The sequence below is a fragment of the Abramis brama genome, assembly GCF_963993115.1.
Source record: "Abramis brama genome assembly, chromosome: 9".
NCBI classification, from domain to species: Eukaryota; Metazoa; Chordata; class Actinopteri; order Cypriniformes; family Leuciscidae; genus Abramis; species Abramis brama.
In genome coordinates this window covers 6,258,739-6,279,900 of record NC_139971.1, presented here as the reverse complement: position 1 = coordinate 6,279,900, position 21,162 = coordinate 6,258,739, and the positions used below count along the sequence as shown (strand labels likewise).

General features: G+C 36.1%; 1 protein-coding gene across 1 annotated transcript; it reads right to left on the bottom strand.

Annotated features, from left to right (window-relative positions):
- Positions 1-7,989: 7,989 nt before the first annotated feature.
- LOC311089378 (sialic acid-binding Ig-like lectin 13) lies at positions 7,990-20,320 on the bottom strand. Its single transcript, XM_084124044.1, has 8 exons — positions 20,229-20,320; positions 20,056-20,110; positions 18,915-19,274; positions 16,921-17,235; positions 16,575-16,832; positions 14,512-14,596; positions 14,388-14,409; positions 7,990-8,400 (listed from the first exon to the last, which is right to left on the bottom strand). Exons 2-8 carry the CDS (start codon positions 20,096-20,098, stop codon positions 8,239-8,241), a joined length of 1,245 nt encoding a protein of 414 aa, XP_083980170.1. The 5' UTR covers positions 20,099-20,110; positions 20,229-20,320; the 3' UTR covers positions 7,990-8,238.
- Positions 20,321-21,162: the final 842 nt, after the last annotated feature.

Genomic DNA, 21,162 nt, shown 5'->3' with positions numbered 1-21,162 from the left:
GGATGTATTTTAAAGAATCTGTGCTGTGAACTTTACATCCTTCACATACTTTTGAAAATCAAGCATTTTTTTTTTATCCTGATAAGTACTTATTGTCACAGTTGTAAACACGAAGGCGTTCTTCTTCCATGAGGGGGTTTGGCATCACAGCATCTTTGTTTCCAGGCGGACCTTTAAAGAACACGACACACACGTCTCCCGGACATCCTATAGAATTCAACCAATCAGATGATGATACGGTACATCAGACGTTCAGCAAGCGGTCCGTGGCCGTGGCATCTGAGGCTGAGACTAGGGCAAGGGTGCCCAATCCTGTTCCCGGAGATCTACGTACCTGTGGAGTTCAGACCCTGATCAAGTGCTCTTGAAGATCTTAAAGGTACAATATGTAAGATTTTTGCATTAAAATATCCCAAAATCACAAGGCCAGTGTTATATATTTTGTTAAGTTGATTACTTACAATATCCCAAATGTTTCCAACTATTTTTAAATTGTGAGAAAATTGCTATTTTAACCAAGGAAACGGGGCGTGTGAGCAGGGGTGAGCTGGGAGTCGCCAGTCAATGGCGTCATATCCGCGTTACCCTCGGTTTCCGCTCGTATTGCGTGGAGTCCTGGACAAATGAGGAAGTTGTAGTTGTAGCGTCTATCAAGCAACAAACGTTAGCTTGTTTCGTGCAGTCGTTATGGAACACAATTATTCTTTACCGATTGCAGCTGGTTCTGTTGACAAAGACAAGTCCCATAAACGTAAACGTCAACGTACGGGTATTATTGCTTTAGGTTTGTGTTTAGTTTATTGACATTGTTTATCACGTCTGGTGTTTATGGCCATGTAAATAAATATAGTGTGATAAATAAGGCAATAAATAAAGGAGGAGCGACGACAGTGAAGAGCGAGAGGACAGGCCTGAACTTGTGTTGTGTTTTATTGTGACAGCAGTCGTCCGTGAGGGGCTGCTGTCTTTTACTTTCGTTTTGTATTTGTTTAATTTTTTTCATTAAAATGTGTCATGAATGTTCGCCGGTTCCCGCCTCCTTCCCATAACATCTGAACTTCGTTACATATAGCATCCCAGACAGCATGGTAACATTGATTCAATATTGAGTTTTGATCCAAACCATCATTTTGGTTGACATCAAAATTTCAATGTTTAAAGTGTGTTGGATCAGCACTGAAATTTTGATGAAAGGGAACAGCACACATGGTTGAAGACAGTGACATTGAACTAACAGTGAGTCTTAGTTTATGAGCACAATATCTTGCAGGCATGTATCTGTGCAAAACACTACTGGGTGTTTCCCAATCAGTGGGGCGTTTCAGTTCATGATGGGCACTTTCAATGGTGTTACCTCATTTGCTCTAATACACTGGGGGTTTGGTTTAGGGGTGGGCCCTCATGATTTTAGCAAGTCTTTTGAAAAATGGTTGAAAAACACCAATTGTAGTTTGAAAATTGGCACTAATTGTTATATGCCCATTTTGGTTTTGCATGTGGGCTTCTCAGTAGTTAATTGATGCTTCCTTATTAGAGAGAAAACACAAGGTGCGTCCTATACGGAAGTCTTGTGTGTTTGACATGCATGAACTCTCCGAGTTTCAAACAATGGTGCATATAATGTATTTCTGTTTTTAGAATGCTTTTTACTTGCATTTTATGTATTGTTACTAAATCTACTAACATACATTAATTTTCAAAGTAAGTAAAGTGTTGAAATAAATCGCACAGATAGCATGGGAACATTGATACAATGTTGAGTTTTGATCCAAACCATAATTTTGGTTGAGATTGACATTTCAGTGTTTAAAGTGTGTTGGATCAGCATTGAAATTTTAATGAAAGCCAACAGCACACATGGGTGGAGACAGTGACATTGAACTAACAGTGATTTGTAGTTGATGAGCACAAGATCATTCAGGCATGTATCTCTGCAGAACACTAGTGGGTGTTTCTCTATCAGTGGGGTGTTTTCAAACCAAAATGGGCATTTTCAACCGCTTTACCTGATGTGCTCTAATCCACTGGGGGCTTGGTTTAGGGGTGGGGTGGTTTAGCAAGTCTGTTGAAAAATGGTTGAAAAACATTTATTGTAGTAAATTGGCCACTGATTGGTAAACGCCCATTTTGGTTTTGCATGCGCACTTCTCAGTAGTGTAACGCTTCCTCATTAGAGAGAAAACATAGGTGCATCCTATACAGAAGTCTTGTTTGTTGAAGCACCTGACATACTTACATGACTTCTCTAGCACAGTTTCAAACAATGGTGCATCTACATACTTAAAAAATGCACATTGCTTTAGTAAAGTTTATTACAAATTTCCTGAATAAAGTTCTAACGTAATTTAACACATTTCTTGAAGTGCAGGAGACATGAACATAAGCAAGAAAGTTACACTGAAAACTTAGCCCATGTCTTGCATCCATCAGTGTTTGCATGCAGAGCACATTGCTCCTTTAATAGGAATGAAGGCCGACGAAGATGGACAATAAAAAAAGCACCCCCCTCCTGATAATGCTGACATTGATTATACACCGAGTTGTTGTCGACAGCATAATCACCTGACCTGGGACTTGATGATATCCTGTGCCTTATCACTGCTTAATCAGGTAATCATTCATATTCCTAAATCTGTATTAAATTTGAAAAATGTAACTGATTTCCAATCAGTTTTGCTTGTTTCCACTGAAACACAATAACAAAAAACATCTTGTGTTTATTAAGAGTAAGTTAAGTGTTAAGTGACTGACATGGCTATTTTGTGATATTTAAAGAGATTAAGGTCTACATAAGGTGAATCTGCAGCTTTAAAGCAGGGCTCAGTAGTTTCGGGATTTCTTCGCTGTATTCTCGCTTTTTGCTCGCAGGTTTCTCTCTAGAGCTCCCCCCACAGCTTCGGAATAGATATTTGACAACACTGTTGTGAAAACTCGTTGGCGATTCTCAGACACCAGAGGCTAGTAGATTAACGACATCAAAGCAGATGGGACATTCTTTAAAACGTCTTCTTCATTCGGGTTCAAACAGCGTGAGGGAGCACAATAATGACAGCATTTTAGCAGATTTCTTCTGGCTGTAAAGCAATTGTTTACATCGCGAGACCTGATATCACGCGAGACTTTCTGACGCGGCGGCCGGCGGCCCGCCGGCTCAAAGTTGCAAGTGCGTATTTTCCAATTCAACAATATTGCCATTGATTTATTTTAGTTAATTTCAGTGTTGATTCAATAGCAGTGATGTAGATTCAACATCATAGTGTAATATTGATTCAACAATATTACCATTGATTATTTTAGTTAATTTCAGAGTTGATTCAACAGCAGTGATGTAGATTCAACATCATAGTGTAACGTTGATTCAATATTACCATTGATTATTTGTGTTAATTTCAGTATTGATTCAGCATCGGTGATGTAGAATCAATCATAGTGTAATGTTGATTCAGTAGCATTACTATTGATTTTTTGTTCAACAGTTTCAATATTAACTGAGGGTGCAAAAGTGATGTTGATAAAAAATCACTTTGTAATGTTGAATCAATACTATTACCGTTGATTTTTGGTTGAAATCTCAACATTGCTTCAGCATTAACTGAGGGTGCAAGAGTGATGCAAAAACAACATCACTTTGTAATGTTGAAGCAATATTAACACCATTGATTTTTGATTGAAATCTGAACATTATTTCAATATTAACCGAGGGTGCAAAAGTTATGTTGAAACAACATCACTTTTTAATGTTGAAGCAATATTAACACTATTGATTTGTGGTTGAAATCTGAACATTATTTCAATATTAACTGAGGGTGCAAGAGTGATGGTAAAACAACATCACTTTCTAACGTAATTTCAATGTAATCAGCGTTGACGCATCAACACTGACTCAACATTGTTTCAATGGTTACATGCTATCTGGGATGTGTTATACATAAAGATTAATCAGTATTTTGGCAAATGATGTGGGTATGTTCGAATGTACTTTTACAACAATTGTTTAGAACACGTAAAACTGCGCAGCATTATCACAACAATGAATTCGACAAATACAGCAACATCTATGATAACCAATTTAGTATTAAACATTACTTTTCTTGCGGTTAATTAATTTTAATGAAATAAAAGCATGTCATTAAACGCAACATTTATAAAAAATAGAACTTTACCTCATCCATGAACATGATTTTTCGATTCCCGTCTGACTGATTTACATCCACGGTGGAATTGAAAACGACAGTTCCTATCATTCCACGCTCCTTCACATTGTCATAAAGCTACGCCGTTGTTGTTGTTTGGAATGTAGCGCCCTCTAGCAGCAGAAAATCTTGCATTGTACCTTTAACTATGAGTATGTATGTACTCATACATATGTGGCCACATATTAAAACCCTGCTTTAGGGGATCCGTACATTCCAAACCCCAACGCCCCCAGGCTTTGTAAGATCTTCACAAAGACCTTTTTTTCCTACAATAATACAAAAAGCACACAATTGACAAACTATTAGTTCAGTGAAATTAGAAACTTTACACAAGCATTGTAAATTTAGCAATAATATTTATACAGAGAACTGACTGTTACAATAGAGCCAGCATTTTACTAAGTTAATAATAAAGTAAATTTATAAATAGACTGTTAAAACTATTAATTCAGTCACCATCCCCTACTGACTGAGATGGCCAATACAAGTTTGCATGGAAACTTGAATTATTTTCCTTTTTTCTAACATTAATCATTGCCATTTCACTGGTAACATTGTTTTGTTGGCATACAGAGGACATTTAGGTAAAGTTATCTACTTATTACTCTTTTCTTGTCGGTATTTGTCTTGAGGTAGGCCTCATCCAAATGACGTATTGATTTCAGTACTTTCATTTTTGTGGTATTTGGATTAGGTTAATGATTACTTCAAGCATGGATTTATGAGGTCAAATGGTACTGTACATGTTGATAGCTTGATTGTTTCTCATGAACTGTGGCACTAATAACTGAGAATAGGCTGTTTTAAAATATTTGCTCATTAATTTCCCCAGGGGCTATTTTTTATTATATTTTCTTGTTACAAGTTTTTAGCACTTTCCACACAGATCCTGCTGATGTCTTTATCTTCATGTAGAACATTTGTAAGGTTGTTTGAGTGCATCGGTGTATGAGAACCCTGGTGGTAATTATTCTGTGAGAATGTGACAGTCTCAGAGACTTTATTACCAAACTTATTTAGAATCCATATTGTCAGTTTACATCAATAAATGACAGGGGAAAATGTAACATGAAAAGTTATATTTTGTCTTAAGGTGTTGATTCCGAACACGTAATGATTGTGTTGTTTTCTTGGGCACAATATTTTAGAGCTTATTTTCAGTAGTCTAATTATATTCTGTAATATTTTGTTCTGTCTCTCATTGCAATTACATAATTATGAGATTGTTATTGGTGAGTTTCACTGTAAAATAGTACAAAATGCTGCTTTAATTTTTTGAGAAAATTCACAGCAATTTCATGCAATTACTGGCTTGAGAAATTCCACTGGTTGTTGACATCAAGTTTTTGGTCTGTCTGATATTTTATTTTACATTTAGTCTGTTGATATTAATCATGAAAATTGTAACTCTTTTTTTCAACTGGTTGTGGAGTTTAGAGAGATGATTCTTTTGCTTGTAGTGCCTCCTGGTGCTGAACTACAATATTCACTGTCCTTCCTCAGAAAGTTCACGTCTAGACTGCATGAGCGTTCCCGACCGTAAGTGACTATATTAATTAAATTAATAATAAATTAATATTATATAAATACAAAAACGGTTATTTCTATACCTATAATATGTCCTTAAAGGCACAATATGTATTTTTTTTGCTTTAAAAATATAAAAAATCACTATATCTACGTTATATATTTTTTAAAGTTGTGTATTTACATTATCCCGACAGTTCCAATTAACTTCTAAATCCAGAGAAATTAATATTTTAATTCGAAGACACGGACCGTGTCTTTATTTCCGTTTTGTCGCAGTCAATGGCGTCATATCCGCGTTGTCCCTGGTTTCCGCTCGTGCTGCCATGGTAACCAGAGCTATGAACCAGAGCCCTCTGATAGTAACCAAGACGACAGACGTGGACCACTGTAGTTCGCAATGTCTATCTGCACGCTGTTGTTGTTTCGTTCAAACATTATGGACCATGGCAAGCAGACTTTGGATAAAAAAGGAGAACTAAAACGAGAATCAATATCAGCGCGGTGTTTTCGAGATGCCGAGAGCTCCCATAGACAGTATACAAACGAGAGCTCCACGTCCGAGACTTCGACCGCTTCTACATGTACTTTATTAAACAGGTGAGCACATTTACATAAAACTAATCAATGTTATAAAGTTCAACAATGATAAATGTAAGAATATGATCTGTATGTTATTCTAATGTTGATCTAGCTTAACGTTACTGCTAGTCTCATACAGACAAACTAACACATAAGTTACATTTCAACACATTCAAATGCAGTTTAGTGTGATAGTGTAATGTTAGACCAAGTGAAACAGCGCTGCGTTACCTCACAAGTTTAATTTGTCTAATAAACTGACCTGTGAGTAGTAATTCTGCGTGTAGTTCGGTAGAATGAAATGTCCATATTCCTTTTATATCCGCGGGACTCGCGTCGCGTTTGGAGCTGATAGCTGTCTCTTAGCAATCCTGAACTGCTTCATATCATAGTCATGACAAAAACATTGATGTATTCAGTCATCCATAAACATTATTAGATTGGTCGGCTTGACGTTGACGACAAGATCCATAATTCTTAGCAAATGTTGCGTCATCAAACTACGCCTTTGTTATTGTAAATAGGTTAGCGACCCCTAGTGGAGAAAAAATCCCATACTGTACGTTTAAAGTCCTACAATATGCATGACTCGTGTCGTCTGTTTAATGCTGTAATTGTTGGGTGTTCTCTTCAGAGTTTTTAAAAAGCACAACATGAAGAAATAAACTCATCCTATTATAATTATAATCCTACAGCAAAAACAGTCCAAAATAGGCTATCCGTATAGAAAGTCTGTCAGTGCAACCTCACTGAAACGACAGCGTATAAAACACAGACTAACGTACAGACAATTCTTTTAACCTCTGTTTGAGGTTCTTGTGATTTTTGTGTTTACATTAATCTTCTATACTATTCTTTACCTGCCTCAGCCCTGCCTGTCGTCTTCTCATCCAGAGAATGGACGCAGGTATTATTATCCTGTGTCATCCCCATAAGACTCATTACTGAACCAAGACCATCTCCTCCTTCAATGTCTCCATCTAAGGACTTATACAGAGATTGAACTCTCTATCGCCCCCTAGATCACAAGGTGTGGTGACACCACCACTTTATTCTTTTATTCTTTATTCTATGCACTGGCCAACCATTTGGTTCTTTGTTTCGTATACTTTCATATAATGTTTATGGCCTAACATTCACCGCCATTTGTTCTGCATATCTGCCTGAACGGCTCTTAACTCCAGGATGTTCTGGGGGCATTTGTACTTTGCTTGTGTAAATAAGTGTAAATCACATAAGATCTAAATGATCCTTACTACTTAGTGTATGAAAGAATGAAAAAAATACCAATTTGGTATGAAATGGAAGTTGTGGTAGTCTTTTTCTACCCTATTGTAACATATATTTGAATGAAACGTCTTCTCAAACAAGAACAAAAAATGTAGAGCGGGACTTGATTTTGTCCATGGGGAATTGATTGGATGGTTGTGGTTTGCTATTGGTTGATCTCATGTGAGTGACAGTTTGTGAGTGACGGTAATTTACCTTTGCGACAATAAACACTCATCAGAGATTTGGCAAGAAATTCTTATTAAAGATTACGAGGGCACATACATTTTTTTTATTTTTATAATGATGCTAATAATAATTAAAATAAATAAATAATGGTGCAAAGGTAAATCATTTATAATAAATAATGCAATATTCCATTTAAAAAAAAAGGAACTCAAATTTGATTTCATGGAGCCTTTAAATTCTTTAATTGAGCAAAGTGAATGTATCACAAAAACAAAAATAGAAACATACAGATAAGTATTCAGAGTTGAATTATAATTATTAGAGGAGAAAAAGGAGAAAGGAAGTAGCAACGATATAGTTCTGAACATAACAGATGGGAAGTTGAATATGCTGATGCTTATTAAAATGATCATTACTGGCATGCAGAAAGTAGACTGTAAATTGTTCAGTGGTGATCCATATTCCACTTCTCACTTCAACAGTTTGCATAAATGTCTTCGTAGGAGAGATTCTTTTTGAATGTGCTTTCAGGGTTAACGGTGCAGGTCTCCTTATTTTCATATTTATTTGACTGAAGTTGATGGCTTTTTGTTGCCTTTGACACACTGGCATACATGTCCTGATCTTGGTTTGTTTCCTGAAATGCATTAATACATGAGCTGTGAACTTGTACATACTCTGTTAGCTTTATGATAATTCACTCACAACATAACATTGTTCTGAAAGCAATGAAGCACTCACTCATCATGTGTAACACTGCAGTATTAGCCCAGTTTCAGTGCGCTGTAAAATAACGGCAATCTACTGTGGTTGTCAGCAATGTACCGTTAATTTACAGCTCTCCTTTTTTACAGTATGTTACCGTAGAAATACCATGGAAGGTAACTCATATCATTTGGGAAACCGATTGCTTCAAACAGTTCGAGTTTAAAAACTAGTATTTATACTGATAAGACTGTGAACTTACTTCATTTGAGTCCACTGAAAAGGAATATATCTTAATATAAAACTGCAAACATAATGTGTAATAGTGAATTAATTAAACTTTAACTCAAATCTTTGCGGTTCGTATTTAGCGAACAAAAGCACACATGTATGTGCTAAAGTACTTAGCAATTAATAATTGCCTGGGTTTTAATTTCAGAGATAGGTTGAATGCTAAAAGAAGGCTTGCTTTCATCTATTTTGACAATATCTCCAGTTGTTAGGGGAAAATTCTGTGCGATTTCATCCACAGAATTGATAAAATATTCATTAAAGGCTACAGCTATTTGTGCTGGATCTTGTATTAATTTACCATGCAGGTTCAACTCTAACTGATTTCTAAGCCTGTGGCTAATTCCCATCACATTCTTAATCTGTTCCCAGATCAGCTTTGTGTTACCCTTTCCCTCATTAATAATTGTTATAAAAATATTGGCTTTAGCTTTTCTGATCATTTTGACTACTTGATTACGTAATGAAGTAAACCTGCCTATCACTATTTAACTTGGTTTTTAATGATCTTTTTAAAGCGGAGTCTCTTTCTTTCATCAGATTAAATATTTCAGTATTGAGCCAAGGGAGTGCATTTGTTTTTTTCTTTCCTTTTACCTTTCTAGTGAACTCCTTAACTTGACTTTGTAGCTTGGTGGCAAACATCTTGCTAACTTCTTCTATGTTGATCCCAGTAAGTATATTTGTCCATTTAGTCTGCTGTACTGCCCTTTGAAAATTAACCATTTCATTCTTTGGAATCCTGAGTTGCTCCACAGATTTATTAGAATGATGAAAGCACTTTTTTGTAAGTTTTCTTGACAGTAATGTCAGATTATGGTCAGACAGTCCAGTAATAAAATTAAATGTTTTTACAATTCGTTCAGGCTTGTTACTGAATATTAAATCTATCTGTGTCTGAGATGATGTGGTTATTCTAGTAGGACCTTCCAACAATTGGGTAAAATCCAGACTGTCTGTGATCTGCTTAAGGGGTTTCCTATTAGTCTTATTTAGCCAGTTACAGTTTAGATCACCAAGTAGTATTACCTCGGTTTTAAAATCACAAGCTTGAAGTAGCTTTTTAAAAGTGATATAAAAGTCATTAGAAGAGGGTGGACGATATACAACAATAAGCACAAAAGACATTTCAGATGAGAGCACTATATTCAACCCAATACACTCCAAATCATGGTCAAGAGGCCAACATATCTGAATCTGATGACAGTTGATGTGATCTTTTATGTAAATCATGACCCCTCCCCCTCTTCCCTCAGATCTGTCCCGTCTAAAGATATTATACCCTGGTACATGTAATGCAGCAGATGGAGAGTTATGTAACCACGATTCAGACAGGCCTAAAAAGTCTAAATTGGAGTTAGTGAGAAGATGATGTACTTGTTCAGACTTTGGGGTGAGGCTACGGATGTTCATATGCCCTCCAAAGAGACCCCTAGGTTTGAGTTGTTGATCCCAGATCAGTCGAGAGTGATTGACGGTTTTAAAAAAGTTCAGTTTGCGGTGTTTTTTCAGAGCAGGGTTTATGATGCTTTTGAATGCATTGTGGGTTGTACCATGCACAACATATATTTAAGTTTTTTTCAATAAAATAATTTAGTATTTGACTAACCAATTATTTCTTTATAATACACTTAATATATTTGTGAAATTTCTATCAAAATATTTGAGAATGTTGAATTAAACTGATCTGTTTCAAGAAACAAAAATATTACTTAATTCAAATCAATATTATTAATATATTTAACACACTCTTAAAATTGAGTGAGTTTACTCAATTAAAACAATGCACCCCTCCCCCACCCTCTGACGTGACTCGACGGTTGGTTGAGTGAGCGCGGGCTGTTTGAACTCTCCAGTCTCCAGAACAGCAGTTCTCTTCTCAGCGTCGCAGCTTTGGTGCATTTCCTCTGTGAAATTCAGGTTTGTGTATATTTTATTTTATCTATAAAATCATTACTGTGCTTTAAATCATTTTATTTAATGCAAAATATTACAGAGGCGTAATTCGACACCTAAACGAGAATCGCGCCTGTCTTTTCGTGTGATTGAAACGCCTTGCATAAACACACGACTTTATTCCTAATGATAATGAATATAATTAATTTGGATGATAAAATGTCCTCAGAACTGTCACTGTTTGTTTATTGGCAGGTTATGGAGTCAGTCGCTCGCAGTATCTTTCGGCTATGAGTGAAATGCAGGACAGCGGTATGAAGTTCGAAGTTCATCCGCAGAACGAGAGTCCGTCTCCGGCACGAGAACCAGCGCTGATCCGGTGGATATGGGATAACACACTGGTTGATTACACTTGAATTAGGCTACCTGAATGTTTAAATGTTTAATTTTTACTTCTAAAATGTTTGTTAAATGAGTTTAAATGTAAGCAATATTGTATGTGTCAAAAACAGTGTAAAATGTGCTGTATTGCTGTACTCATCGACAATAAATGCCAATGTCATGTAACGTATACTGGTTGTTGTATGGAATTACTACTATTACACAGGTTTAGAGGAAATAAAAAAAAGTTAATATTACTCATAAATAAAAACAATTAATATTACTCATAAATATTGTTTTTTAAATGTTTAAATGTTAAATTATTTCTACTCAATTTTATTTGTTAATGTACCAGATGCAGTTACTCAGATTTACTTAAAAATTTTTTACTTGCATTTACTCAGTTCATACAGTATATTTCATTGATTTCACAGCTTTAAAATTTACTCAATTTTTTTGAGTGTAAAAATGTTTCACCAAAGAAATTGAGTAAATAATAGTTAAACTTTTTACAGTGCACTACAGTGTTGAAGTAACACTGAAGCAGTGTTGAAGTTAATGATATTATTCAGTGATTAATTAACTGATGATTGAGCATTAGTGATGAACACCTGATGTTAACAAGCAGAACCACTGAAGGACAGAGGAACAACAAGAACAGAAAAAAAAGCGAAACACAAGAACTACAACTGACTTCCAGCTACAGAAGACATTAAATCTCTCAAGATCTCAGCAGTGGAGGATTAAACAACTCCAGAAAACAGCATTACCAGCTTCACTTATTACTAAACAGATTGACTTTATTTTTTCATACATCTACAGAAATTCCTATTGAGAATTAACAGAGGTTTAGATGTTGTTTTGTTTAATTTGACGCCACCATTATTGAGATCAGTGTTTGCTTTAGTTGAGCTCTTGACCCTTGACTTTAACATTAGTTTTTTTTTGGCTGCTGTAACTGTTAAGACACATTTGTTGTGGCAGAAACAAAACCAACAAAAATGAGATCAGGTGTTGCTGGTTATGTTTTGATTTTGACGTCATCACATGATGTTTGGATCACCGATCTTATCCCGTGTCTAATCCCTTATCAAAAATGTGTTTTTTTAATGCTCCTAATTTTATACACTGTCAAACTATAGCAAAAGATCAAGTAAAGCTGCACAATCAGTTATGAAGAATTTTAAAACTCATCGTTTACTAAAAAATTTTTTTCTACCACTTCATTTAGACACACACAGACATCAAGAATCAGCCAATGAATCTCAACAATGGTGACAATCAACAAAAAAGATATCAATGCTGAACATCACAAAACACGCTACTAAAACTCAACACAAAACCAATAGCAAAAATAAAAGCAAAAGGTAAAAATGAAAGAAAATAACCAGACAATTCAGCCGCATAATGTATTAATGCCACAATGCATGCTGGGAGTCATGGACGATTTTTTGTACTATGCTGGTACCCATCATGCATTGCAGCATGAAACTTTTGATTGTCACCATTGTTGAGATTCATATGCCGATTCTTGATGTCTGTGTGTCTGGCTGATATAGAAGTTAAAAATGTTTTGAGCATTAACTGTTTTTTAAATCCTACATATTTGATGGTTGTTAAAACTGATAGATCTCCATCTGTAAAATCACAGTGACACCACAATCAAAAATACAAAATATCACCCATATAAATACATTAGACAATAAATGAGATCAGTGAATCTGGCCACTAGATGATGATTGTGACTATTGACAAACAGTCACAGTCATCTGATCCTGTTTTCTTTCAGCTTCTTTGCCATAGCAAATGTATTTTAAAGACACAGCTGCAGCAGCCAAAGAAAAACTAATGTTTAGAAGTCAAGGGTCAAGAGCCCAACTAAAGCAAACACTGATCACCATCATGGTAACATCAAATGAAAATAAAATGACATCTAAACCTCTGTCACCTTTTAAAGGTGCAATGTGTAATATTTCTGAGGATCTATTGACAGAAATGCAATATAAGATCCATAACTATGTTTTCAGTGGTGTATAAAGACCTTACTTAATGAACCGTTATGTTTTTATTACCTTAGAATGAGTCATTTATATCTACATAACCGTGGGCACCCCCCTTCTATGAAGGTCGACATATTGTGACGTCATGTTTCTACCGTAGCCGACAGCGAACAAACAGCGCTACAGAGCGCGTTTCATCACTAACTTGAATGAGAAGCAGCAGAAATGATGCAGCAGAATACCCAGGTTGTCCCTCACTCTGCAAACGTGGAGAAAAACATGCTGTCTGAACGACGCCTCGTACATCATAACGTTAGCTATTTCCCCTTACCTAGCTGCTTTGATGCTCTTATCCATAGCTCTTATCTTATACTAACTAGCATGGAAACAAGCTATGGTAAAGTCAGTGAATAAAAGACTAACACAATGATGAACAAGTAAAAATAACAATCGCAATAACATGTGGTTTTACTGAATAATTAAGTAAATATAATTTAATATAAAATATAATATAAAGAAACGTCATTGCTTGACTTGCTACTCTCTGCTGACTCAGACTCAGACATCTTCCGATCCTACGTCGGCCACCATAGCTTCTCCTTCGAGTTTGCAAAGGGAGGGATAGGCCGTGAGTGACTGGCTGTTTGCAATTCGCAAACCTCACCACTAGATGCCGCTAAAAATTACACACTGCACCTTTAATAAGAACTTATGTAGACGTCTGACAGAAATAAAGTCAATCTGGTTAATAATAAATCAAGCTGGTGATTCTGTTTGTGGAGTTGTTTAATCCCCCTCTGCCGAGATCTTCAGAGATTTAACGTATTTTATCTTCAGTTGATTTCATATTTTTTCTGTTCTTATGTTCCTCTTTCTTTCAGTGATTCTGCTTGTTAACAGCAGGTGTTCATCAGTCTCCAAATTAACTCACTTGTTTTCATTCACTCCTTCAAGTGGACTATATTAGTGAACTAATGTAGGGAATAGTGAATGAGGGTATAGTGTGTGATTTGGAACACAGCCGCTGAGTGTCAACTTTGAGCGCTGTTAATTCACAGTATATTCCATAGGCTACTTTCTTGAAAACGTCAAATATCACCCAGAATGCATTTTTTCTACGGTATATTGCTGTTTTAATGGGAAACAGCATGTTACTGTGAAAATTTTTACTTTTTTTACAGCAATTTTTTACAGTTGTTTGCCTTGCCCTTAAAGACCTCAAACTGAAGTTTTGTAACTTTTACAGTCAAATTTACAGTCTATTTCAGAAAACAAACGGACTAAGAATAGTGAAGACATGTTTTATCTATCTATCTAAATCACTTCATGAGAAACATATCAAGATACTTACACTTTTGTGTTTTTTTTTGCACCTGCATATACCAAAAAAAGAAAAAGAAAAGGAAAACATTCTCATTTATCTCAAATAATGTATAAAATATTTTATATCATTTAAATTTCTAGCAGGATCCTACCTTCTGTAAATCAGAACAATAGGAAGTGCAAATAAAAGCAATGAGAACAGTGCCAAAACTGCGAGGAAAGCAGTGAATGATATGCCTGCAAAAACAAAGAGAACTGACAAACATGGCTTTTCTTCCTGTTCATTTCAGTAATGACAGTAATGTACAAATATATGGTGAATCTGTACAGCAGGATTCCTCAAATCCGGTCCTAGAGAGCCACTGCTATGCAGATTTTATCTCCAACCCAAACAAACACACCTGAACAAGCTAATCAAGAGCTGTGTCCCAATTCAGAGGCTGCGTCCTTCAAAGGCCACGAAGATCAGAACGAGTGTTGTTAAATGGGACTGTCTAGCCTACGGAGGATTGTTCTCGACGCCTAGCAATTGTGACAGCTGCTGTTGATGAGTGGCAGTAACATTTGTACTGGACTTTTTTGAAAGTTATATTAAAGGGGATGTCTAACACTATTTCATGCATTCTGACATATTTACACTGTTAAAGAGTTGGATTCTCATGTTAAACATGGCCAAAGTTTCAAAAAACGTGTTGGACGTATGATGGGTTCGTATAAGTTTCGTAAAGTTTTTTTCCGAGTATGGCCCTGTATGGCGTCATCAAGGGTGGAATTCCTTGTATAGGCACTTCTCCTGGAAGAGTGTGCGCACACATCAACCAGGGCTGCGTTTCCCAAAAGCAACGTAAGCCTAAATTGATCGTAGAACAATTGCCACCAATGGTCTTTACGATAAACTTAGGCTCACAATGCTTTTGGGAAATGCAGCCCAGAGCAAGAGCAACGCCCATCAATGTGCTTTGTTTGTTGCTTGAGAAAGATTTGACATTTCGTTTTTAGACCACAAAATCAACAATGTCATCAAAGAAGAGTGTTTTTGGTTGTGAGGGAAAGACAATCTTGTTCAGCTTCCCAAAGAACCCAGCGTTAGGGAAACAGTGGATGCAGTTTGTTTTTCCGGGGCAGCAATGGAGTTGTGCCAAGTGTGTTTCGGTGGCACAACATTTCGGTGACGAATGTTCTATAAACAAGGCCCAGTTCGACCCTGAATTTGCAGATCGTTTGAAACTGAAAGACGGAGCGGTCTCAATATCCCGGTCATGAGTCGGAACTGCAGGCGGTAAAACTGCATCAAATGTCTGTGTTTTGCTGGCAATCAGTAACAACTGTAAACAACACGAATGTTTAGTGAATCAAGTTATCCAGGGAAAGTGTGACAATGTATTGTGTGTGTTTAAATACATTTGTTTAGCTGACCACCATAAGTGTCCATTTTTTTATTTTAAAACCAGTCCGTGCTTGTGACTCGTTAGCTCCGCCCACGCCACGCCTCCAGGAGCTCGACTGTTTTCGGAAAGAACCGGTACAGCTGTATCTATCTTTTATAAATCTGATCAAACTAAAGACTCTTCGGAGATATGAAGGATTCAATACTACTCTATAGGTATTCAACATTTACATGAGATTGGCAGAAACTGTGTGTGTAATGTACCCTTTAAACTGTCTGAAAACAAAACAGGGTTCACAAACAGTCTAAATATGTTCACCATGGTCCATTTCTGTATATAGCAAAGAGTATAAACTATATATGTAATCGCATCTTAGTAAGATATAAGTCAACATTTGAACTGCTTTGTTCTATTTTTACATTTGCATCATTAGATATATGAGTAAGCTGAAACCCAATGCTAATGTTTAAAAGTGTAATTCAGAAAATTCTCTCAAAACAATCCTGTCGTCACCAGCACACAAAGAGTTGTATCCTTCATTTCATGGGAAACGAAGGACGCATTTGGAGGACAGCATCTGAAGGAGCCTTCGAATTGGGACAGCCTTCGTCGTGCCGTGGTGAAGCAATGGCCTTCGAATGCGACCTTTGAAGGATGCAGCCTCTGAAGTGGGACACAGCTGAGGTCTTTAGAGTAGGTACTACTAGATACTAGGAAAATTGCAGGTAGGTGAGATTGATTAGGATCTGAACTAAACTCTGCAGGACAGTAACCCTCCTGGTCAGGATTTGGGGAACCCTGCTCTACCGTCTCAAGCACAGACTGACCTGGGACAGTGATCTGTAGGATCGTGGAGTTCCCTGCACCATGTAGGTTCTGTGCCTCACAAATGTATTCCCCACTATTATTATGGGTTGCAGTAAAGGAAAGCACACGCGAGGCACCCGCTTCTTCCACTATACCTTCCTTCTTCATGAACCACCTGTGGACCGCTGGAGGGTTGGCATTACTTTGGCAGGTAAGGGTTACATTATTACCAAGCCAGACTGAGCCTGTAACAGAGATCTGTGTTTCCTTAGGAGGATCTGTGGGCCAGAAAGAGAAGAAACTGAGTATTTTCAGAATGACCATAAAAAGAGAAAAGCTGCAAACTGTGTTGGGTTAAAACCTCACACTCCACATTGAGGATGACGGTCTTGTGGCTGAGCAGGGGTTTGTCCTGTCTGTCTAGCAGATGGATGGAAACACAGTTCACTTTCAGCTCATGATGGTGGAACGAAGGGACGAAATTCAAAATGGCAGAAACATTCTGTGTCCCATCAGCATTCAGCTGTGTCCATTGTGTTATGTTCCCACCAAATGCAGGATCCCATGTTACATTTGGAGAGTTACTGGGGCAAGGCGCTGGAACAGTGCAAGTCAGATTCCCCACCTCACCCTCCCTGAGTCCCGGCACAATCACATACGGCTCAGGCGCAGCCAACGAATCTATCAGGATATGGAGAGGAGAAAGAGTGATGGTAATGGTATTCATTTGTATAGAAACTCGAAGCATTTACAAATAATTACACTTTATTTCAAGATGCCCTTGTTAACGTGTAATTAGGTAATATTACAGTTTTTTTACAGTCACTATAGGATACATTTCTCAATTAATTGATAAGATAACAGTACAATTGATAAAGACTTTTGGAAAAGCAGAACTCAGACGTGTCTGATCTAGTTCGCAGCTAAGAACAGCTAACATAGGAAGTGTCTGTGTGAATGAAGTAAAGAAAACTTTTTGTTTTTCCATATCGTGAAGTATCATACGCCAGCATAAGGTGCCAAGGGAAAGTCTTTAAAGATGCTGATTCATTCAGTAACAAACCAAGGGTAGGGATGGGCAGTATTTAAAATACCTAGGCCCATTTGAAATACAAAATACTATTTAATGAAATTTGTATTTAAATACATTTAAGTTTAGTATTTTTGTAAAGTTAACCTCTTTATTAGGCTACTGATTTCCTGTATCTAACTAGTTCATTCACGTGAGCTGCAGCTGCAACCTAGCATAGGCCTATATACAGTACTACACAAAGAGATAGATATACGGCTGGAGATTTAATTGTTATTTGTGTAATTGTGTATATTTTCATATGCAGATTATTGTTCCCTACTTGAGTTTGAAAATAAAGCTTACAACCCCATTGAGCACAGGGTGAGAGCATTTTCTGCATTAATAAGGATGTGAGAATGTCATGAGAAGAAAAAAAAAAAAGTATAATTATTATTTTTGTCCAGAAAGCTTATATAATTTGATAAGGTTCAATGTATTTATTGCACTTTTTTTTTTCCCTCTAAATTATTAGATTTTATAAATAATTTTAATATAAATAAGCACATTCTTCACATTAGTTCACTTAAATACAAAATAACTCATTAATGCATAACCCTGGTAAATCAGGTCAAAATATCTCATTTTGGGTGTGTCTGCTGACCTATTGTGGGGAAAAAAAATTTAAATATCGAAGTGATATTTAATGACTCTTGCCACTAGATGGAGCAAATGACCTGTTCCCCTGGATCCCAAAGTCCCATTTGAAGTCGGTTTGCTTCAGTGTGCATTCATGTAGACTATATATGGGCATTTTAAGCATGTTTTTTTATATTTTTTTATGGTTCATTCTGAATGAAAATCAGCATATTCAAATATTCTTCGAGGTTTTACTCATGCGTTCATTTGTGTGTGTTTGTTCTGGATTATTTTAGACAAATAGAATAAAAAAAATCACCATTTTCTCATTCATTCCTAGGGTCAAATTGACCCACGATGGAAAGATTTGGTAGCCTACTATTTTTATTACAGCCAACTTTATTGTATTACAATTTTTGTGTGTATTCCAAGTTTAAGTGTGACAAAAGTTCTAAGGTCTTGGACCACTCCGATTAACACTCAATTGTTCATCGGAGCGGAATTGAACAACACAAACAAAACTCAACTATGTGTTTTGGGAGCAAAAATACACAAAATTAGTGTCAATGTTTGACCTAAAATGTAAGTTGCTTATAGCTAGGCTACAATGTGCCCCGTAAAACTCTGAACATTTTTCAAAGATGTGATGCCACAAACCGCTTAAACTGAAAAGTAATGTCTGATTCTTCCTGGAACATTTGCACTGCCTTACCTGACACCTTTATCTGCACAGCTTTAGTTGCAGTCACACTAAACCCCTCAAATGAAAACCTGAAGAAGTAGCGATCTGAATGCAGGCTGGTGAGATTCATCATGACAGAAGTGCAGTTTTTCTTTCGTAAGTCCCCCACCACCTTTATCAGAGGTTCCTTCTGTCGCTGAGCGTTGGTAAAAGCCTCTGTATCATAGAGTGACCACAGAGATCCTCGTCTCCAGGTTGCTTCTGGTGAAAGGTCAAGATATTTTTCATTCTCCGTTGAAATTTCAAATCGGCAGGGAATCAAAAGGCAGGAGCCGCTGGTGGCGTTTAGGGTTTTGGGGACCGACATTTCCATGCCATTACACCAAGAAGCTGGAATACAAATGTGCTATAATGAAATGTAATAAAAATCTATAGGCCTATATATACATTGTCCCTCAAAAATATTTTGATAATTATGCCACAATTAACAATTTATAGGCTACATGTACGCATTATAGACTATATAGCCTAGATTTACTTGAAAGAAAATAGCACAAGAACACTTTTCAGTCAACGCATTTCACTCAATGAAGCTTGTTAGGTTTCAAAATGAACTTTCTGGTTGTCACAATAGAGCAGATGTACACTTCATATACACTCTTAAAAATAAAGGTTTGGCATCTTTGGTTCCATGAACCTTTTTGGAACCTTTAATTTTAGGAGTCTATGATAAACATGCATTAACTACCATGAACTAACAATGAGCAATACATTTGTTACAGAATTTATTAATCTTTGTTAATGTTAGTTAATAAAAATACAGTTTTTCATTGTTTGTTCACATTAGTTCACAGTGCATCAACTAATGTTAACAAATACACCTTTTGATTTTAATAATGTACTAGTAAATACTGAAATGAACATTAGTCAAGATTAATAGTTGTAGAAGTATAGTTCATTCTTAGTCCATGTTAAATGTTAATATTAACTAATGAAACCTTATTGTAAAGTGTTATTTGTTTGCATTATTTGTTTGCTGATCTAATTAAATGAATTTCAGACATTTTCAAGTATGACATTAGTGTCCAATTATTATTATTTTTTTATTTTTTTTGAGGTTGAGGTCTTTGTTAGTTCAATTATATTCTTAATGAAAACATAAAAGACCAACCTGATAGAATGGTGCTGAATACAAGAAAATCCGCAGCAATCATTCTGAGAATCACCTGATGCGTAGAAATAATGAAGATTAAATGTAGCATCTTTTTTATAGTCATTTGTCTTGACAGTGGTAACAGTTTACAATTAAATAATTTCTAATTTAAAACACATTTGATAGTTTACCTCAAATAGATTTTCATGAGACTACAGCGACCCAGATAAGAGTGACCTTTACTGTGGGAAGATCTCATTTGAATCAGAAAAATATGTTGCAAGCTCTGATCGAGATATTTGACAACGCCTTCAATGCAAAAAGCAGAAGTAAAATGTTTTTCTCATTTATTTCATTTCGTGTTTAAGGTTTCAGCCAGGACTTTGGTGTGCATAGAAATCAAGAGTTCCCAGTTAAAGAAATGAAAACATCAGAAAGAACAAGAATCCAAGAGATGAATGAAAAGAGCAGGATGGGATGAAAAATAACCTAATACAGAGGAATTTGTTACATTGTAGCCACATATGTTATTGTTTCTACTGCAGATTAATAATTCATAAATTCATACTGTTGCAGTGTTGGTGATATGCCAACTGTTTTAATATTTTTGTCTAACCTAATACCCTGATCTTGCTCTTGATGTTATAAACTGTTAAGATATAGCCGTCTCAGACTAAAATACACGTTTGAGCTGTTTTAACTGAAAGCAACTTGCACTGACATATCCTAAAATACGTCACTGCTATTTTTTTTGTCTCAAGATCCACATCAGTAACGTTTTTATCTAAGGCACTTAAATCCCCTAATTGAACTAAGGCCTAATCCTGGCTTAATCCTTGTCTGTGAAACCGGGCTTAAAGGTTTTTGAATTATGGCAAAACAAACAAACCAACAAAACCCCTGCTGTGGTCCTTGCAGCATTAGCTCTTATCACACTTTTTATTTTTAATTTTTTTATGGTTTGTATTGTGCGTTGATGCAACCAAAAAAATTTGAAGTTAAAAAAATAGCCGAAAAAACAGTCCATGCTTTTAACACTTTTAGATGACTACAGAAAAAAAAAATATTCTTGTTTATTTCAAACCATCTATTATACACTTTTATCTCCTTTAATGTTCCACGGAA